We start from the raw sequence: 20,077 nt of genomic DNA, 5'->3' as shown, positions 1-20,077 counted from the left end.
ATGAGTAATAAAACTGGCCCAATATCAAAACCCCAAATTGTATTTTTAGAAATTTCAGGTCATTTCTAGGCCTACTATGTAATATAAGCAGCATTAACAATTGCAAAGTAAAAAAACAAAACAAAAATAATCATTGAAATTTATATTGTATTATATACAAAGTAATAAAAAGCAATAGATTTCGACTAATGTTTAAAAGTTTGCTTGGAGAATATAAATTCATATACTACCTGTTTGGGGTCTGTATATATATTTTTTTATTTTATTTATTTTATTTATTTGAAAGAAGTCTCTTGTGCTTTCCAAGGCTGTATTTATTCGATCAAAATACAGTAGAACAGTAATATTGTGAACTGTTATTATAATATATCATAAAAATATGTTTTCTATTTTGATGTAATTTGATGTAAATAAATTGTAATTTATTCCTGTGATGGCAAAGCTACATTTTTAGCAGCCATTACACTAGTCTTCAGTGTCACATGAAATCATTCTAAAATGCTGATTTAGTGTTTAGGAAACATTTTTTATTATTATGTTGAAAACAGTTATGCTGCTCAATATTTGCATGGACACCGTAATAAATTTTTTCAGGATTCTATAATAAATAGAATTTTAAAATAACAGCATTTCTTTGAAATAGTTTTTACAACATTATAAATGTTTTAATGTCACTTTTGATTAATTTAACGCTACCTTGCTGAATAGAAGTCTTCCAGTCATAAACCTTTGAAGTATAATAACATTCTAGTATAGTAACATTCTTCTATTACTTCATATGTAGGCCTATTATACACAGTTACCTGACGTACAGTAAATGTACTGTATTTTAATGATAACAGTTGGCCTGACAACCATAAAAAAATAGTATCCATCTTACCTGTTTTGATTTACAGAGGATTGGCTGTTCGTTTGGTCAGAAATCCTTGCATTCAAATCTAATTTGTGTGATATTTCTAACCTTCAAACTGCAGAACAAAAAACTCATGGAAACATTTCCACATGGGGAAAACTGCAACCTTGTTAACCCTGATCAAAGTGTTTGTTAGAAACTTGTGTGTGATGTCAACCAAAGAACAAATTATTTGGGGATAGTTTTGTATAGTTATATAGTATAGTTTTGTTTTGTGTTCCAGGTGTGAATTCAATTGCAGTTCCATATTCCAGATTTGTACTTTGATATTAGGAATTTTTCATATGCCGTTTTGTTTTAACTAAGTACTGTGAGGCCGGAGCAGCCAGGCTGATCAAACCCAGGCCTGGGCAAATCAAATGGCTTTGGTTTTATTCATTGTTTTTTAGCTTTGTTTGCATCACAATCAGTGGAGACAATGTTATGCTCTGCTTTGGAAATCTTTTCTGAAAATGCTATGGCGCTGGACCAAAAGTAAATTGCTTTTTTGCTGTCTTTTTTTTTCTGGTTGCTGCTGGGATGTGTTTTTGTTGAACTGAAATAATGAGAGTAAACCGCCACACACTCACACCCACATACATCGCAGCCTACATCCTACACACACCAGGTGTACAAAAACAAAAGGGTCGATAAATGGCCGCTTGACTGCCCCTTCATCTGTTGGCAGCACGCACTGGCCAGTAGCCAAATAACAACAAATAAACACAAGACACCCATGATTTTTACATGCATATGCTTTTAGTTTACATTCAAATATTTTGATATTACTTTTTACTTTCTCTTCTTCCTATGTTAGGGTGGAGTCCGGTTTCCAGAAAGTTCTTCAGGTGGATCTGGAGGTCAACGGGTTGTTGGATCCTCTGGGAAGTCGCTCAGTGACATGGCAGATCGAGTACCCCATCTCCCGAACCCTTTCGGATGAGATCCAGACACTCATCCGTCTGGCACCTCATGACCTAGGGGGAATCGTGCCATTGTCTATGGTGAGTTTAGTTCCTCGTCAACTCGTTCTCAACAAGTCCAAACATGCAATGCTGTTCTTTTGTCCTATTTTTATTGTTACTGTTTGCATATAATATAAATTATGGCTGCTTGCTTTTCAGGAATAATATAAGATGTATCACATAGGAAATGTTGATGTGTCATTTGAAGCAACAGTATGACTAACACTAATTAGCTGTAATTTGGTTAATTGAGCGTGCAGTTTGCTTTAAAACCGGCAACTGGGTCAAGACCAAAAGTAATTAATTTAAAATGAGAGGAGACTGTGAGGAGCCTCAAACAAATAAGGTAAACGGAAGATAATAAAGTTTGTTTTAATCAATATGGTGGCTGGGCAGTCACAGTTGGTGCTATTCCTGAGTGGGGAAGCACAATGCTATTTAACAGTGGCAAAGTATGCTCCAATATATATATATATACAGTGGGTACGGAAAGTATTCAGATTAGCAAATGGCTGCAATATAACAAAGAGTGAAAAATTGAAGGGGGTCTGAATACTTTCCGTACCCACTGTATATATATATATATATATATATACAAGATCTTGGGACAGATTTATTAAACATTGCAAATTAGCGTTAGAGCGGCAATTCCATAAAAGCGTTGTTGGGAGGGTAAAATTCTGTGGGTGATTTACTAACAATGCACACATTAAAGAAGACAGACGCAGCCAGATCATTTCCATAATGACCAGCACAATCTACCAAGAGCAAGACATGATTTTTTGTGTTAAATAATGGCGCAAATACCAGTAATTTGATGAGCACTAGTTGCGAATTCATTTTAATACTCAGGCGTAAAAATAACTGCGTCCACGCCTTTTCAGTGCTAATACTTCATTGCGCGTTTTTAGTAAATCCTGACAGTACTATTTTAACATCAAAAGACGGTTTAGTTAGCCTTTATTAAATCTGGCCCTTTATGTACTGTATATAACTACATAAAAAGCAAAAAAAAAAAAGGCAAAAGGTAAATTATTACTTTTTTATTCGGCAAGGATGCATTAAACTAAACAAAAGTGACAATGGATGTATATATAATGTTACAGAAGTATTTCAAATAAATGCTATTTTTTAAAACTTTCTATTTGTCTAAGAATCCTGAAAAATGTATCATGGTTTTTTCACAAAGAAATATTAAGCAGCACAACTGTTTTTAAAATTTTTAATAATAATTGTTTCTTGTGCATCAAATCAGCATACTTGAATGATTTCTGAAGGATCATGTGACACTGAAGACTGGAGTAATGACTGCTGAAAATTCAGCTTTGCCAGAAATAAAATGACATTTTAAAAATATATTAAAGTAAAAAATATGATAATATTTCAAAATATTACTGTTTTTACTGTACTTTTGATCTCTTTCAAAAACAACCCCCAAAATTTGAATATTTACAAAATACCATATACAACACTCTACATTACAAGCATTAAAGCCTTACAATAAAGTTCGATTAACTGTTTGTTTTTAAATGAAAAATATCCATTCTGTTTATAGACTCCCAGCACCTGATCAGGACACGAAATTAGTCTCTTATCCAATAAACATTGGCCTTTATTCCATTAAAATCAGTGCCACAGGTATCTTCTTTAGACATAGCTGTACTTTAGTGGAACTTTTATACCCATCTATCCTTTAAATCCTATGCACATATTCATGTAGATCAAAAGAGATCACAAACAGCATAATACTGCTGTGTGGTATTATGTACACTTTCCTTCACTAAACTACTAAAATGCACCAACAGTGTATAGATCGGAGATACACATTGCTGTATTCAAAAAAAATATATATTAAGGGGGCCTGTGATTCCAGTGCAGTCTCTACAGAAAAAAATGAGAAGAATTTGTTTTGAGTGCAGGTTTCATCTTTTAAATAAAATGAGAGGCTGAGGCAAGGAGAAAAATGGTGTTTGATTAGAGGTGGGCTACACGTCTGCTCTTCATTGGCTTCTTTTCAATAGGGTGGTAGGATGAAGATGATTTCATTTTGATGTGAAAAGGTTTGTGTATTTTCTGTAAGCACACAAACCACTGAAATCTGAATGCTCCCTCTCGTTAGCTAAAGCGTTTCACCTTCCTCTCACAACCTTCACATGCAAACACTCACACACACACACTCAGTAGATTTGGTTCTCTTTTGCATATCATCTTGAATTATATCACCTTGCCTCTTTTGCAGCCTGTCTTAATTGCGTTTTACAGTGCAGTGTTCTCTCACATACCCTATGGCGGCTCTTCCCCTTGTCCATAACGATGACATTGCCATCACCACACCTTGTTAAACTTAATCAAGACTTCGTTAAGCCAGCAGCAGAGTCAGCGGGCAGCTTTAATCACCCCGAGCGCGGCCATCCACTCCCCCTTCTCACTACCTGTCTAATGTAGAGGAACTACGCAGATTGGTGTGACAGGAACAATGGCATACGATAATAAAGGCAAGAGACTCCAATCTGTCCCATCGGAGGCTTCTGCTCCATTAGAATGAGCTTTTTCCCCTCTCGCGGACACCGGCTAATTCAAGCCTGCCAGCTGTCTCTTCGGCCTCATTTGAGAGGACAGCCGCCACGTGCCCGTTCCCCACTCAGTGGCCAAACAAGCACCATCAGCCGTCGCGTTTGAGAGCTGTGCCGTCTCGGCCCATTACGGTAAACACAGCCAGTCGTACAGTAGTGACGAGGGCGGAGAATGATGTAATAACATTGTGGAAATGAGCCCGGATGCCCTTACAGCCTGAGTTCGACACCCCCGGCTCGAGCCCGTTCGGCCCACTGGTGCATTTCGCACAACAATCACGGCCGCAGACAGAGAGACAACAGCCACCAATCACTTGTGTTGTCTGGGCCTCTGACGGAGCGCATTTGTCTTGAGCTCTCGGAATGCTGGGAGAGCAGATTGTTGTGTTACACAGCAGGAGGGGATCAATGTAATCACATCACTTTCAACTTTCTGAATGAGGAGATGCCCTAATAGGATTTGGCAGTGCATGATACCCTCAAAATGCAGGAAATCTGTTCTGGCTCATTAGGATGCACCAGCGTGTGCGTTCGCTCTCTCTCTCTTTATAATGTGTGTGTTTGTCTTTCTGCCTCGCTCTGTTTCTATACCTCACAACTTTTGAATCAAGTTTACTTAAGCTCCTTGTAATTGGCCGTTCAGATTTCAGTCCCTGCTGAGCTTGTTTTCTGTTGACTATTGAAAGCGCTCTCATTCTTGTTTGCCACCCTGTCTTCTCGCGGCGCTCAGAGAGTTTGTTCAGAGAAAAGCAAAATCAAACAAATTGCCAAGTCAGAGGCATCTCCCTTCAAACCCCTCTTCTGATTTTTTTTTTTTTCCAGGATTTGTTTTGTTTGGTTCTCCGTAGCCTCTTGGCCTTAGTCTTGAGTTTCGTTGTGTGTCAGGCTTTTCTTCAGAGCTCATGGGTTTCTCTGTTCTCTGAGCGACGCTGGCCTGCTGTTTGACTACCTTCAAGTCTGTTTGAACAGTGTCCTCTGTAAACCGCCTACAGGACAAGGTAATAGCCTTTCCTTTGTGTTTTCCACATGCCGTACGCCATAAATCATGCAACATTTTTGAACTACTCGTCAAATTTACATTGGGGAACTAGCTGCTAGTGATTCTTTCCTTGCTAATAATTAGCATGCACTATATATCAGTAGCATATTGAACATTTAATTGTGCAGTATTTTTACATTACATTTGCTGTCATCTAATGCTCACTTAAAGTTCATCTTTAAAACACCAATAATTTAACTCTTGTGCTGTCCTGAAAACCCTTTGCCTAATTAAAAAAATTGCTTGTGAATCCCTCATTATGCTGTATTAATTGCCAATCTTGGATTCCATCTTTTTGTCAGCTTATGCACTCCTGTTTTTGAGTGAAAAAAATCTTTATTTGTGGGTAGTTTTGGACATTTTTCCCTCAAAAACTAAGGTGCACAAGCTGAGATTAATGAGGCCTAGAATCAGTTAATTCCCAAAAAATATACAAAACTTATGATAATTAAAAAAAACAATTTGATAATAATATACCATAATGAGAAAATTTTATATATATTATTGTATATATATATTAATTTTATATATACTGTGTATATATATTTCCTACTGACACACTACAGCAAAAATAGAAATAACTGATTTAAAACCATTTTTATACTATACTAGTACTAGTACAATACTACAATACTAGTGTTCTAATAATTTTGGCCACCACTGTATTTTTGTCCATAGTACAAACTGTAAAGTGCCACACTATTATGTAAACTAAAGACTTTTGGATATCTACACATGAGATATCGTATCTGCCAGTCCATTGAGACTTGTCTACTAACTAAACTAGCATTAAGCAGCATAAACTAGCTCAGCTGTTCTTTTCAGCATGGTTGATCTTTAGCAGGGATGTGCACAGACATTTTTAGGGGCAGGGGCTCGAGTGGAAAAAAGGGCACTTCTTATATTTATTTTAAAAAATTTGTAAACAAAACGTTCTGGGATTTTACCGATAACGATAATTAGACGTTATTTTGCTGAGTGTGTTATTGTGCTGATATCTTAAGGACTGCAGTGGACAGCTGACTCCTAAAGTTTTTGATATTCTTCATATTCTGTGTGGTGATCAGTTCACAGCAGTGATTTTAGATTTTTACCTTTTATGGGCATTTTTACCTTCATAAAGCCATTTTTTCTAAAAGTGCGCATCATCTTTTCAGTCAAATTAATAAATTGAATCAGTCAATTAGAATAATAAGTCATTTGGGCTGTTACCAAGCAAATTAAATCAGTATTGACAAAATTCATCTTTGCAATGCAGATAAAACACAGAAGCTGCAGCTGAAGTGGCATTTAGATGCATTTACATACTGTTTAATGCAGGACATGAATGCATTTAACCTGCAGCTACAAATGCATTAATACTGTTTTGATATTTTAAACATAAAACATTGAATACTGATATTTGAAATTATAAAAAAGAAAAAAAGCAAGACAAATTAACTATATTTGCCTTTTGTCATTTGGATAATTAGCTGTAAATTCAAGGCATAGGTAGCTTAGTCTTTTGTTCATCACCACTCACCTCCACACCAAGACAAACACAACTGGAAAGGGAGGGAGGCTCTCTGCCTGTCTGTGATGTGCATGTGCCGATCAATCGTGCTACACTGCTGTGCTGTGCGCCTGTGCGAAGACGCAGAGGGGAGAAAGGCATTGGAACTCGACAGTCTCTCTACATATCCCGACCTGACCTGATATCTTAATTTTTTATTTGTTTGACAGGGAAAGCTGTGCACAAACAGAAACACACACATGCACACATATATACATACATTCATTCATTAAAAAATAAATTAAATTAAATTAAAAATTAAAAACTCCCCAGAAAAAGGGCACTTGCTCTCGAGGAAGAAGAAGGGCAGGTGCTCAAGCCCCCTATGATGTCTATGTGTGCACGTGCCTGATCTTTAGAATGTATTTTGACATTTCAGAGACCAACAACCTATTATCTGGAGAACAAACAAGGAATTTCTCCTTTTACATTGTGATCTAGACAATTTATTATGAGAATGTCTTTGAGAGAAGTCATTTAAGCTGCACAGTTTGACGGAGTGCTCACTGTACTCCAGTATTTGAGCTGTTTTTGTATTACTGATTTATTTACTCTTGATGCAAATGTTTCTCTAGAACCCCCTGCAGCACAAGACCGTGTGGCACACATGCAAGAATAGAAAGAGAAAAAGAAAAAGGGAGAGAGAGAGAAAAAAATGAGTGCAGTTGTCCGAAAGAAATGCAAGTTGATTTGTGACTGCTGAGAGATTAAGATGCAGACAGAAGCGTGTTATTGTGTGCGGCGGCGGGCCTCGGTAAACCTGAGCCCTGCCACGGAGCTGTGGGGATTGATGGTCCTCACCGCACACTCCCTCATTACTACGAGCATCTCTCTCTCTCTCTCCACCGCGACTGTGTGCATGACCGCTGCCGCCTTATCACAATCATCTGAAACAGCCTATGTATTCATTATCCCTCACCTGGAGGCCTGCACACTACACAGGGCATATGGAATCTGTACTTCCACATTTCACTGCCCCAGAGATGGAGGAAATGAGAGAGGTGATGTTAGATTGCGATTGCATCTAAGCCGTGTCGTTTTTTTAAAGTTATTAAAAGGTGGTGGAGTTTTCTAGCAAGTGTTAATTTGAAAGAGTGGTGAAAGAGTTCATCTAAGCTCTGCTGTTTGAACATTAACCCCAAAACCCTTGAGGGCTGCAGGTTGCAATAGACAGATAATTGGATTGAAATAATTGTTTTTTGGTTCCTTTGTATCAAGTCTGGTGATATTGAATGGCCTCCTTTCAATGATAAATTCACTAACTTATTATTTAGTATTATTTGGCTAAATTACTAAACCTTTACACTTAGACATGACTAGATTGCAAAACAAATTTGCATATGTCATGTCATAATAATAATAATAATTATTATTATTATTATTTAATTTAATAATAATAATAATAGTAATAAATTAGTAGTAGTAGTATGAATTATAAAAATATAATACTATTATTATTGTTATTATTATTCACTTTTATTATGTAACTAAAAGTACAAATTAAAAAATGAAGAATCAGTTCTGTTTATACTTAAAGGTAAACAAAAATAATTGAAAATTGAATATAATATTATTAATAATAATAAATAAAAGTAGTAGTATAAATTATAAAAAAATATAATTACATTTTTTCTTATATTATAAATTATTAAAATTTGATGATGATCATTTATTTATTTATTTATAACCCTCTAGGTTATTGTTGTAGACAAATTTTTATTGTATTATGCAATTAAAAAACAAAAATTAAACAATAATAAAGAATCAGTTCTGCATACATTTAAACATACATAATATTAATAATAATATTAATATTAATAATAAATAATCAAAAGTAGTTGTCATGTAATTTATAATAATAATAATAATTATTACTATTAATGTTTTTTTTTTTATAAAGTAACCCTCCAGGTTATTGTTTTAGACAAATTTTTATTATACCATGTAACTTAGAAACAAAAATTAAACAATAATTAACAATCAGTTCTGCATACGTTTAAACATACACATACAAATAATTGTTACTGGTCATAAAAACAACATCTGTTGGTCTCTAGATACCAAGCAGTAGAGATTGTCTTGTAGGTGCAGTGGAAAGGTAGTGTGATTGAGTTTGAATGTGAGTTTGAATGTGCTTGCCATGATTCAAGAAGGACATGTTCCTCGAACAACCTTCCTGTCATCCTGATCTTAGGGCTGGGGTTAGGACTTGAACAGCATTCTTATGAATAATTTCTACTAGATTTCGGTGGTATCTAAGCTTGTGTTTGGCCTGTGATGGCTTGATAAGAATGTTGTTCCAGGACTAACAAAAGATCTTGATCCAATATCCACTTTGCTAAATCACACTGTCTAAATGAGCGTATCTATGCAATGTCATGAATAATGCATCAAAGTTTAATACTTAAGGAATGGTAGCAGAGAAATCCAGGTTTATGCTCATGTCCGGTTCATCCACTGTTCATAACAGGGCTCATAATTCCTGGAAAGAGTGCTCATTTAGCCAAGCAGTGAGGTGGAGAGGCCTTGGATTATCAGTTGATGCGGTAATAGTAAAACAAAACTGTGATTATCCTCATTCTAGCGGCCACTGAGAGGCGCTTGGCTGACCCAGTGGCTGTAATGTGTTCAACGACTGCTGAGCATTCCCTTCATCTCTCTGCACTATTACTGAAATCAATAGCCATCTTCCTCTTCGCTCCCTGTTTGTCTGCACTGTTGTGCCATTTTATCAGAGGCTCTGTCAGCAAGACTCTGAGAGGCAAAAAGGCTTTAGCCATCGCTGCTGAAAACATGGGAGGACCTGCGGTCTTGAAAAGAAATACAGCCGCCGATCGATGGCTCTGTAATAGCATGTCTGCGGCATCGGCCGCAAGGATCCACACGGGGTGCCGATGCATTCAGTGCTGCCTGTCCTTGAGCGTTAGACCCCATGTGAGCTGGTGTAGGTTCACCACGAACTGAACCAATCACCTGTGCTGATATTAACCCTACATTCCCCGACCTCCGATATATCTTTAATCCCCACCAACTCTGCCAAAAGTGTAATGGCCTTTTATCGATTTACCTCCTTCTCTTTTCTCTCACTCTTTCTCAAGATAGTGTGGAGCCACTTAAAGGTAAGTGCGTGTTGTAGAAGCACTGCCCTCCCGCAGAGATGGTCTCTGGGAGGCCGTACAGCCTGTTCTTCAAACCCAGCATCCATGCATAGCTAACACTAATCAGTCAGCAGTCCAGGGAATGATGTTTACCGACCACCGGGCAGAAGCGGATGATGAAGCTGCATGAATAACACATTGTGCTCGGATTCAACACCCTCCCTCTGGAACCATGGCTCATAGGAGCTCCAGAGATGGGGTTGGGGGAAGGAGAAGGATGGTGGGTTTCAACAACCGGAGCATCATGATTGAGGTGAGGGGGAGGACCGGGAGTGTAGGTGGACATAAACTAGTTGCATATTAGTTCTGCTGGTTCTCATGCCACCCACATCAGTCCTGCTGTCAGAGTAAATCTTCCTTAATTTTCAAGCCAAGCCAAGCCAGATGCGTGAAGAGACTGTACTCTGTATTGTGCTGCATGTTAATGTAGTCTTGCAATCTCAAAACTCACTAATGCACAGACACACCAAGGAATTTGATTCATGTATGATGCGATTAATCACGATTAATCGTTTGACAGCACTAATATACATAAAATCTCGAATTGCAATTATTTTATCAAAATACAGAATAAACTGTAATATTGTGAAATATTATTACAATTAGGGGTTTTCTATTTCAATATATTTTAAAATAATATTTTCAGCATATATTACTCCAGTCAATGTCACATGATGCTACAGAAATCATTTTAATGTGCTAATGCAACTTATTTATTATTTTAATTTTATGTATGTATTTTATGTAATTATTGTGATTTTATTTAGTTTCATGTTTAGGTCATGTTTTAAAGGGATAGTTCACCCAAAAATGAGAATTCTGTCATTAATTACTCACCCTCATGTCGTTACAAACCCGTAAAACCTTTATTCATCTTCGGAACTCAAATTAAGATATGTTTGATGAAATCCGAGTGCTTTCTGACCCTGCATAGACCCCAATGCTACCACGGTCAAGGCCCAGAATGGTATTAAGGACATCGTTAAAATAGTCTGTCTGACATCAGTAGTCTTACCATAATTTTACGAAGATACGAGAATACTTTTTGTGCACAAAGAAAACAAAATAATGACTAATTTCATGCGTCGTGGTACTCTCGTGAATCGCAGCAGACGACGCTGAAGAGAAGAATTGTTGAATAAAGTCGTTATTTTTGTTTTCTTTGCGCACAAAAGGTATTCTCGTAGCTTCGCAAAATTACGGTAGGTGTTACAGTTTTGGAACGACATGAGGCTGAGTAATTAATGACAGAATTTTCATTTTTGGGTGAACTATCCCTTTAACACATTACATTTTCTCCTCAAAACTGAGAAAAATGTGGCACAGATTTATGGGACTTTTATGTGACTGATTGGCTTCTTACTCTGTGTATTTCTGAATTTGGAAAGCCTCGTCTTATATTACTTTGGAATCCTTTCATAACTGTGCAAACATTCACATACCCGTCATTTTTAAGGTGAATAAATAGTTATTTTTCTCCTTTTCCAAAGCATTAGAATCTTCGGATATAATTTTCAAATATTAAACATTTTTGTTGATATATCCTGAGCAGGAAAGTTCCACTACATTTTTTTGTGCTTTTGCCATGTGAGTCAGAGGGTGGAGGCACGTATGCCTTTCTCAAGGGTCAATGGATTTGACCTGTGTGGTTTAAAACTGTACTCCCTCGCTGAACTGAACTCACCTCTATTTTTTAATTTTTTTTTTTACCGTGAAGTAAAGCTACCCATCAGAGTCTGTGGCATCACAATGAGAGGCTTTCCACCACTTTGCCTGTTTTACTCTTGAATTCTGTTTTTAATTCACTGCGTAATCTTCAGGCTTGACTGAAAATTACATTGTTCGCTTTTAACAGCCGGTGAATGGACACATTGAAAGACATTTGAAAGCACCTTGTCTGCCGAATAGTGTCGCTGGGTTCTTTGAATTCATCTGAGCGGGAAGTGAGTGAAAGGGGGAGAGCGAATTGTAAACACTTCACCCATCCCATCCTGTGGAATATTTATCAGAGTCATTTTCCTGGTCTTGATAAATTAATGTTTTGACAGCAAATCAAACACAGGCGATAACTCCCTGTCAAAATGTCTGAGCATAAGGTTTGAATACCAAACTCTTGCTGCTGAGACTACATTCCTATTGCACATTTACATAATGTTGAAATCAAGGGAAATGGCGTATTCAAATTCTACCTCGGAAGTAGACAGCGCAGCCTGTGTTAGATAGAAAATAATGATCGGCTTAAACGCATAAAGGGAAAGACAGGAAGAGGCTCGTTTATCCCTACGATTGTGGTGCATTAAAGTGAAAATGATTGAAATAAGAATCAGCTGCCAAGTGAAGCCTGAAGTGGGATCAGCCTGGAGAAAAAAAAGAACAGAAGACCTCAGGTCCATTAACAAGCTTGAAATTTCATTATCCACAGTTCAGGATTAAATAATGTTATCTGTTTTCTCTAAAGGAGAATGGCGAGAGCTGTGACATAAAGAGAAGAAAAGACCCTATAATGAAGAACAAAACCTTCACAGAGGGTTTCTTTATTTAGGTTTATCCATCTCAAAGTGCTGCGTGGTTTATGATGAGGGCAGTTTTGTGTAGTCTCCTCACCCATAGCCCCAGCCGGCAAGAAAAACACAGGTCAGACTTAAATGATCTAATTATACAGCCTTTGGTTTGTTTGAACTGTAAATTGAACACACGGACATGTTTCCGATAAGATTATAAGCAAAGAGAGAATGGATTCACAGAAACAGTTACCATAGCTGTCATTTCTCCATAATTACGGGATATTTCTGTGAAAATAAGATGTGCCTACAGTGTTTTTCCCTGACATTGTTCTCTATGTAAAGCATATTTCTGGAAATTCCCACAGTGGTATTGATGTTTGCTATAAGCATCATTTTTATCTTTATTTACTGGTGCTTCCTCAGTCAAGCATCACTATTTCTTGCCCATATTTAGGGTTAGGAATATGGAATACCCACAATACCCTAGTGTCATGCTGAAGAGTTTTGCATGGGCAAGCGTTCATATTTTCTTCCAAATATGTGTGAATTTTTTTTTCTTTTTGTAGTGACTTGATAGTGAACCTTATTCTTGTGTGTGTTTTTCATGTTAATATAGATTATCTGAGAGTGGATCAGTTTCATAAAAACAGAATGTGTTGTTTGGCTCTAAACAGACCTCTCCATCTCACTCTGAGACTCTCCAGAGCTGATGACTCTAATTGAATGATATGACTCACTGGGTTAATAGTGCGACTCAATGTTGGTGCTGAAGAGCTGGAGCTGACAGAATGACGAATTATCGTGAATAATTGCGAGTGAATTATCCTGAATTAACGCAGTCTGATTGATCTGCCCTCTGTGTGCAGGAGACAGAGATCCTTAACACCGCAGTGCTCACCGGGAAAACTGTTGCCATGCCAGTGAAGGTGGTCACTGTTGGAACCGAAGGTACTGTGACCGATGTGACAGAGTCGGTGGAATGTCGCTCGACGGATGAGGACGTGGTTAAGGTGGGCAAATCATGCAGGGGTCACTAACATGAATAAACCACACATTTGTGGATGCATATTTGCATACTTTTGACCTTACAGACTTAAATTTAAAAAAATTAACTCTTCACACTCTCAGTAGTTTAGTTTAATTAGCCAAATAACAGCCAGTTTTGCCATTTCTATCACAGTGGAATTTCCAACACATTTCAAATTATGTTTAATAACATTCTGTGGTGGAAATGATGGTGATGGAAATTGACATTCAGAATATTTATTTAGTATGCTAATGGAATTTTATATACCCTAAATGTGCGCATATGCCAACCAAATTATTCTAAATGATTAAAAAAAAAAAATGTATTAGTAATTTGTGAGATATTGTGATGTGGTGTGATTTACTGTAAAGCAAAGCAAGGAAACAAAAGCTAAAAGAACCTGCAGACACACATAAGCTCAGAATAATTTTGTAATCAAGATAACAAAAGAACTGTTGAGGGAACACATAGTGTATTAAGATAGCTATATTAGATTTGATTTAAAGCGCTATACATTCAACCGCTCTGAAGTAATGTCTATTTTCAGTTGTCAAGCCAGAGGCGAAAAATCAAAGGGATGTTAAATGCAGTCTTTTCAGAACAAGCTTGTGCCTTCCACTTCCATCTGCCGTTTGGGAACAAAATATGAGAGCATTTTATGAGGGCGAAAATGACAATGTGTGTGTATGTGTGTGTATTTACTCCCTTCGGGTTTAATTATCTGATGAACACCCCACACTGAAACACTGACCTCTGGAGAGGAATCCCCCCTTCCTCCCCACCAAAGCTGACACACACACAGGCACTGTGACCTGGATTCAGAGCATCTGAATACACTATGCCATTATTTTTGTCTACATTGACTTTTTGAGCACTGCAGATTTTGTATATTTTATTCAAATACAATGCATTGCATAGCATCCCTTTGTATTGTCTATATTTATAATCTGTGGCAGTGCATGTACCAGTTGATGTCACTGTCATATTTCTAAATATAATTCTCTACACACTGCCATTCAACCTGGTTTATTGTCTAACCCTGCACTGTAAAAAATTTCCCTGTAAAAAAACGGTAATCTACTGGCAGCTGTGGTTGCCAGCATCATACTGTAAAAATACAGTGTGCTACTGTTTTTTTTTATTAACAGTAAAATGCCATTTTGACATCTACAGTATACTACCGTAATGTAGCAGCGTATATCTGTTAAATTACATACTACTCATAACTCCATGATCTCAATTTTAAATGCATATTATACCCTGCATTTTCTATTTGACTATGTGTATTACAAAAGAGAACAAAGTCAAGTTATGTTTTGTTTTTTAATCTGATACAACACTATAGATAAACTTTTACAATATGCCCTAAAACAGGCATGTATATACATACATACAAACATACTTAAAGTCTTTATTTGCTCATAAAATACAAATGTACTCTCAAATCAGGCTTCAGTGAACACCAGCTAATGTTATTTTCAAAACAAATGGTTTATAAAATACAAATCAGCATTAGCCAATTTAAACTCCAATATAGATGATACTTTACTGGAGATTAAATGTCTGTTTGTCCCTACAGTGCAAAAGAAAATGGGAATCAAACTTTCAAATACCAACAGACATACAGTAAATTGAAGATAAAGGTAATTAATCATGTGGTTTAGCCAGTTTTCTGAAGTGATTCAATTTGTTTGGGTGAAAACACTTTTCACCGTACATTGCAGTCTCTCATTTGTGGTCCTTTGGTCTGATATTTTCATATCAGATCAAATGACTGGTGTCTTTGATTGAGTAATCATACCTTTATGTTCCTTTTGGAGCTCAAAGTTTGGCCCCCATTTGTCTTCCATTGTACGGCCAAACATTTCTCTATGACAATATCTTAAATTGTCCTCCAAGAGAATGTACTACTGGTTTGAGACAGCATAAGGTTGAGTTAAGGATGAGATACTTCTGGACTGATGGTCTTCATCAGCATCATCTTGGGTCTTCTTCTGCAGTTTTTCCAATTATTTTAGACACTTCTTTTCTCAATGCAGCTTTGATCCTCTTTTCTGGATTTATTCCAATAAAGTATCTGAAAAGTAGGAAGAGAAAAGTTTCAGTTTTAAACGTTTTCAAGTGTATAATTTTGATAATCGAAAAAACTAGTCTGTAATTAACTGAAGACTTGGAATACACTGCATAGGTCATACATGCTGCAATTATAATAAGTGGATTCTAGTATGAGGCACGTTAAGATGGATCCTTTCCTGATAATAGCAACTAGTGTCAGTCTGGAGTGTGAGCTTTGTTTTAGTGAAACAAAATGCAGACATATCTAATATGATATACTTACCAAGAAGGATCAGGCAAGGAGTCACAGGCAGGTTACCCATATTCTCAAGGTCAGAAGGAGTGGCAGACATCTATTAGTAAAGAAAACAATTTAAGATGGCTGAAAGCCTCTGCAAATGGCAAAAAAAACAAAAAAACACCTTAATGTGCTACTTGTTCCAATATTCTACAGAGACAATAAGGAACAGTTCCATATGATATATGGAACAGTCTCTAATTTGTGGTCCTTTGGTCTGATATTTTGATATCAGACAAAATGACTGGTGATTAATCATACCTTTATGTTCCTTTTGGAGCTTGAATGTTTGGTTCCCACTGGTCTTCCACTGTATGGTCAAAACAGACATAATTTCTCCACAACAATATCTTAATTTGTCCTCCAAGAGAAAGTCCTACAAGTTTGAGACAGCATAAGGTTGAGTAAATGATGAGAAACATTTTTTTAGGTGAATGATTACTTGAACAAACAATAGGCAAACTTACGTTTTCTTAAAGAATGAGTCCTTTGCTTCTCTACAAAGTCAGTCTTCAGTAGTTGAGCTACAAGGACAAGGAAAACATAATGTAAAAAATAGATAGCTTCTCTAGTTAACTAATTACAGACATCCCCCACAAAAAAATTTAAATAAAGTTTAAAAATAAAATCAAACCGTCAGATTCCGCCTGTCCATCTGTCATGCCACTAGTTTTGCAATCGCTAGCAGCGGTTTGAATATGCACGTTCACAGTAATCAAGCAAGAATTATACATTTTTGTTCATACACGCATATCTTTTGCTTAGATAAAGATTGGGACTTGTGTCCATTGCATAAATTGTGTGACGTTAGTAAATAACAAATCAAATGCAGTTTGAGTAACCTTATATGCTAACGAGCTAACAATGCTATCATGCCTTGCTCGGTTACTGCTCCATGATTAAAACACGCTATGCTGTCATCAAATTATGCTTCGCTGGCTCTTTATAATGTATGTTAATATTTAGAAGTGTACTCGGTAACTTACAGATAAAACCAAATGCGTGGTTGCAAATATACAGCAAGCAGATAATGGACGGTTTGAACCTCACGCTAAATTTGTAACCACACAAGATAAAAAAGATCACTCCACAGTAATTTTTTTACTCAGATAAAGATTAGGATGTGCGGGTTAGAGAAAAAAAAAAGAGTTTCTTGCCAGTTTGTGTGTGATATGACCAGTGCTGGTCAGTAACTAGTTACTAGTAACTTAGTTACTGTAATAATATTACTTTTTGGAGTAACTAGTAGTGTAACTAATTACTAATAAGATTTCAGGAATTATATTACAGTTACCATCCATAAAACAGCTTAGTTACTTAGTTACTTTTGATTCCTCAACCCCACTGATTTAAAATAACAATCAAATAATTCCTAGATTTATTTTCAGAATTTCACGACTCGTGCCATGTGATGTCCCCAGTGCAGCAGGCAAGCTTGGAATACGGAAAAGCTCACATTCAGCAGATAGAAATATTGCATTATATTGATTTTGTCAGGAAAAAAAGATGATCTAAACACTGTTGTGTAAGTTGTGGCTTTACTTTACTCTGGCATTACATCCCACCCACATCCCTCTGATCAGCATATGGTACATTATATAATTAAAAATCTCTCTTTTTTTGGCAGTTTCTTACAAACGTATGTGATTTGATAAAATACATAATGAAAGCTTCAAGCTACACTTGACAATTAATGAGATTAATACAATACTTCTACTTGAATGTCACTATCAATCACTACTGAGTGTTTGTAATAACTTCTGTCTGCGATCCAATGTGGATTTTGGTCAAATGATGAGGCAGAAATATGTGCATGTGCAATAAAAGACAGAGCTGCAAAATGACCTCATGCAGATCAACCAAAATGTCTTCCTATACGCACGTGTACAAGGGAAAATATGGTATTATGCTGTTAAATAACAGTGTCATACTGGTGCTGGTCAACTTTGTCCCACAATGCATTGCAAAAAACAGTAACTTACTGTTATTACATGAAAAAAGCATTTTACTGTTAAATTTCCTTGTAAATTTACAGGAATTTTTTACAGTGTGGGTAAAGCGGTGGCTTCGAAAGAGCTTTAGCTTTTAAAAACCTGCACCAGAGCAAGGGTAGGATCACTTAGCACTGATCCAAACACCACAAATTGTGATGCCAAAGGTGAGTTATAGTGAGTTGTTTAGCAACAAATAGCTAATCATAAACTAAACAGTGATTACTAACTATAGTGTTAAATATGAACAATGTAAAACAAGATATCCCAGAGTTATGTTTAGGATCTGGGTTAACAATTTCAAGTGAGAAAAGCTTTATCTTTGACTATTTCCCTGCTACAGTTCCCAGCCCAATTTAATGTTTAATTTTTTTCCTAAGGGCATTTCAATTAGCAGCTGTTGATATTATGTGTGTCAGACGAAATTATGAAACCCAGTGGAAAGACATGTAGCTGTTATTTTGTTTGATGTGTAGTATTTCTTTGTGATGTGTTTGGATTTCAAGCTGTCTAGACAATCCGGCAAATGAGAATATCTTCTGCACAGGCAGATACAGGAGATGGACAGACTGAGAGAGTAATGAGAGAGGGAAAAAGAGGAAAGGATAGAGACAGAAGTCAGGAAAGGAATGAAAATGGTACATACAGTAAGTTGTAGAGCTGGAGCAGATTCTTTTAGATGACACCGTATCACCACACTGCAGGAGGATTGTTTGTGTGTGTTCATACACAGAAATGTGTGTGTCCAGGAAGGTGTTTCACCCAGTGTTTGAAAACCTATTTTGAAAATGAAGCTTAAGTTACAAGTAATTCATATTAAAGGTAGTTTAACTGCACTACAAAGGCGATATAAGCTAACTACACTTTTATTTAAAATTGAAATGGAATCTATGGTGTGTGAAAATTGATACGGACTAAAATAATTGATATGGATTAAAATTCAACTAAAAAACCATCATCTGTTAAAGTTAATGCATTTTTGCCATCATAGAGAAGTACAGAATAGTCAGGCAATCCTTTAGAAAAATGAGCAAACTACACTGAAGCTGTTTGACTATTTGTTGATGATGGTGATACACGGCAGCATTTGAATATGTTTTGTGAATTTATATGTAAAGATAGTTTACATTTTTGAAATGTAAACCATTAAATATTATTTTCTCAAATTAAAAATAATTTGAATCAGAGTTCATTTTAATGCACAAAATTATCTTTGATTGCCATTAAAGCTAAAAATAGTGATTCACAGCAACATTTAAAATGTTGTAAAATTTTGTGAAATTTGTATAATAAATGTTATAGTTTTATTTTTATAGGATTTTATATTATTTGACCCTGGACCACAAAACCAGTCATAATGGTCAATTTTTGAGACTTATACATCATCTGAAAGCTGAATAAATAAGCTTTCCACTGATATATGGTTTTAGGATAGGACAATATTAGATACAACTGTTTGAAAATCTGGAATCTAAGGGTGCAACAAAATCTAAATATTGAGAAAATCGCCTTTAAAATTGTCCAAATAAAGTTCTTAGCCATGCATATTTCTAATCAAAACAATTAGATAAAAGTTTTGATATATTTACAGTAGGAAATTTACAAAATATCTTCATGGATCATGATCTTTACTTAATATCCTAATGATTTTTGGCATAAAGAAAAATCGATAATTTTGACCCATACAATGTATTGTTGGCTATTGTTACAAATATACCCGTGGTTTTGTGGTGCAGGGTCACACACACACACATACATACACTGAACAAAATTATAAACGCAACACTTTTGTTTTTGCCCCCATTTTTCATGAGCTGAACTCAAAGATCTAAGACTTTTTCTATGTACACAAAAGGCCTATTTCTCTCAAATATTGTTCACAAATCTGTCTAAATCTGTGTTAGTGAACACTTCTCCTTTGCCGAGATAATCCATCCACCTCACAGGTGTGGCATATCAAGATGCTGATTAGACAGCATGATTATTGCACAGGTGTGCCTTAGGCTGGCCACAATAAAAGGCC

At 36.2% G+C, this 20,077-nt stretch overlaps 1 protein-coding gene across 1 annotated transcript in view; it reads left to right on the top strand.

Annotated features, from left to right (window-relative positions):
- The window catches only part of LOC107661187 (transmembrane protein 132C-like), a gene marked incomplete at its 5' end in the record, with an annotated part of 62,578 nt that overhangs the window by 26,904 nt on the left and 15,597 nt on the right, over window positions 1–20,077 (top strand). The window contains 2 exons of the mRNA XM_016450661.1: window positions 1,710–1,896; window positions 13,550–13,693. Coding sequence (XP_016306147.1) covers window positions 1,710–1,896; window positions 13,550–13,693 — 331 coding nt within the window. The remainder of the gene's footprint in view (window positions 1–1,709; window positions 1,897–13,549; window positions 13,694–20,077) is intronic.

Source organism: Sinocyclocheilus anshuiensis, unplaced genomic scaffold (assembly GCF_001515605.1).
Source record: "Sinocyclocheilus anshuiensis isolate Anshui unplaced genomic scaffold, SAMN03320099.WGS_v1.1 scaffold671, whole genome shotgun sequence".
Classification (NCBI taxonomy): domain Eukaryota; kingdom Metazoa; phylum Chordata; class Actinopteri; order Cypriniformes; family Cyprinidae; genus Sinocyclocheilus; species Sinocyclocheilus anshuiensis.
Note: the sequence above shows the minus strand (reverse complement) of the source record. Positions and strands in the feature narration are given on the sequence as shown.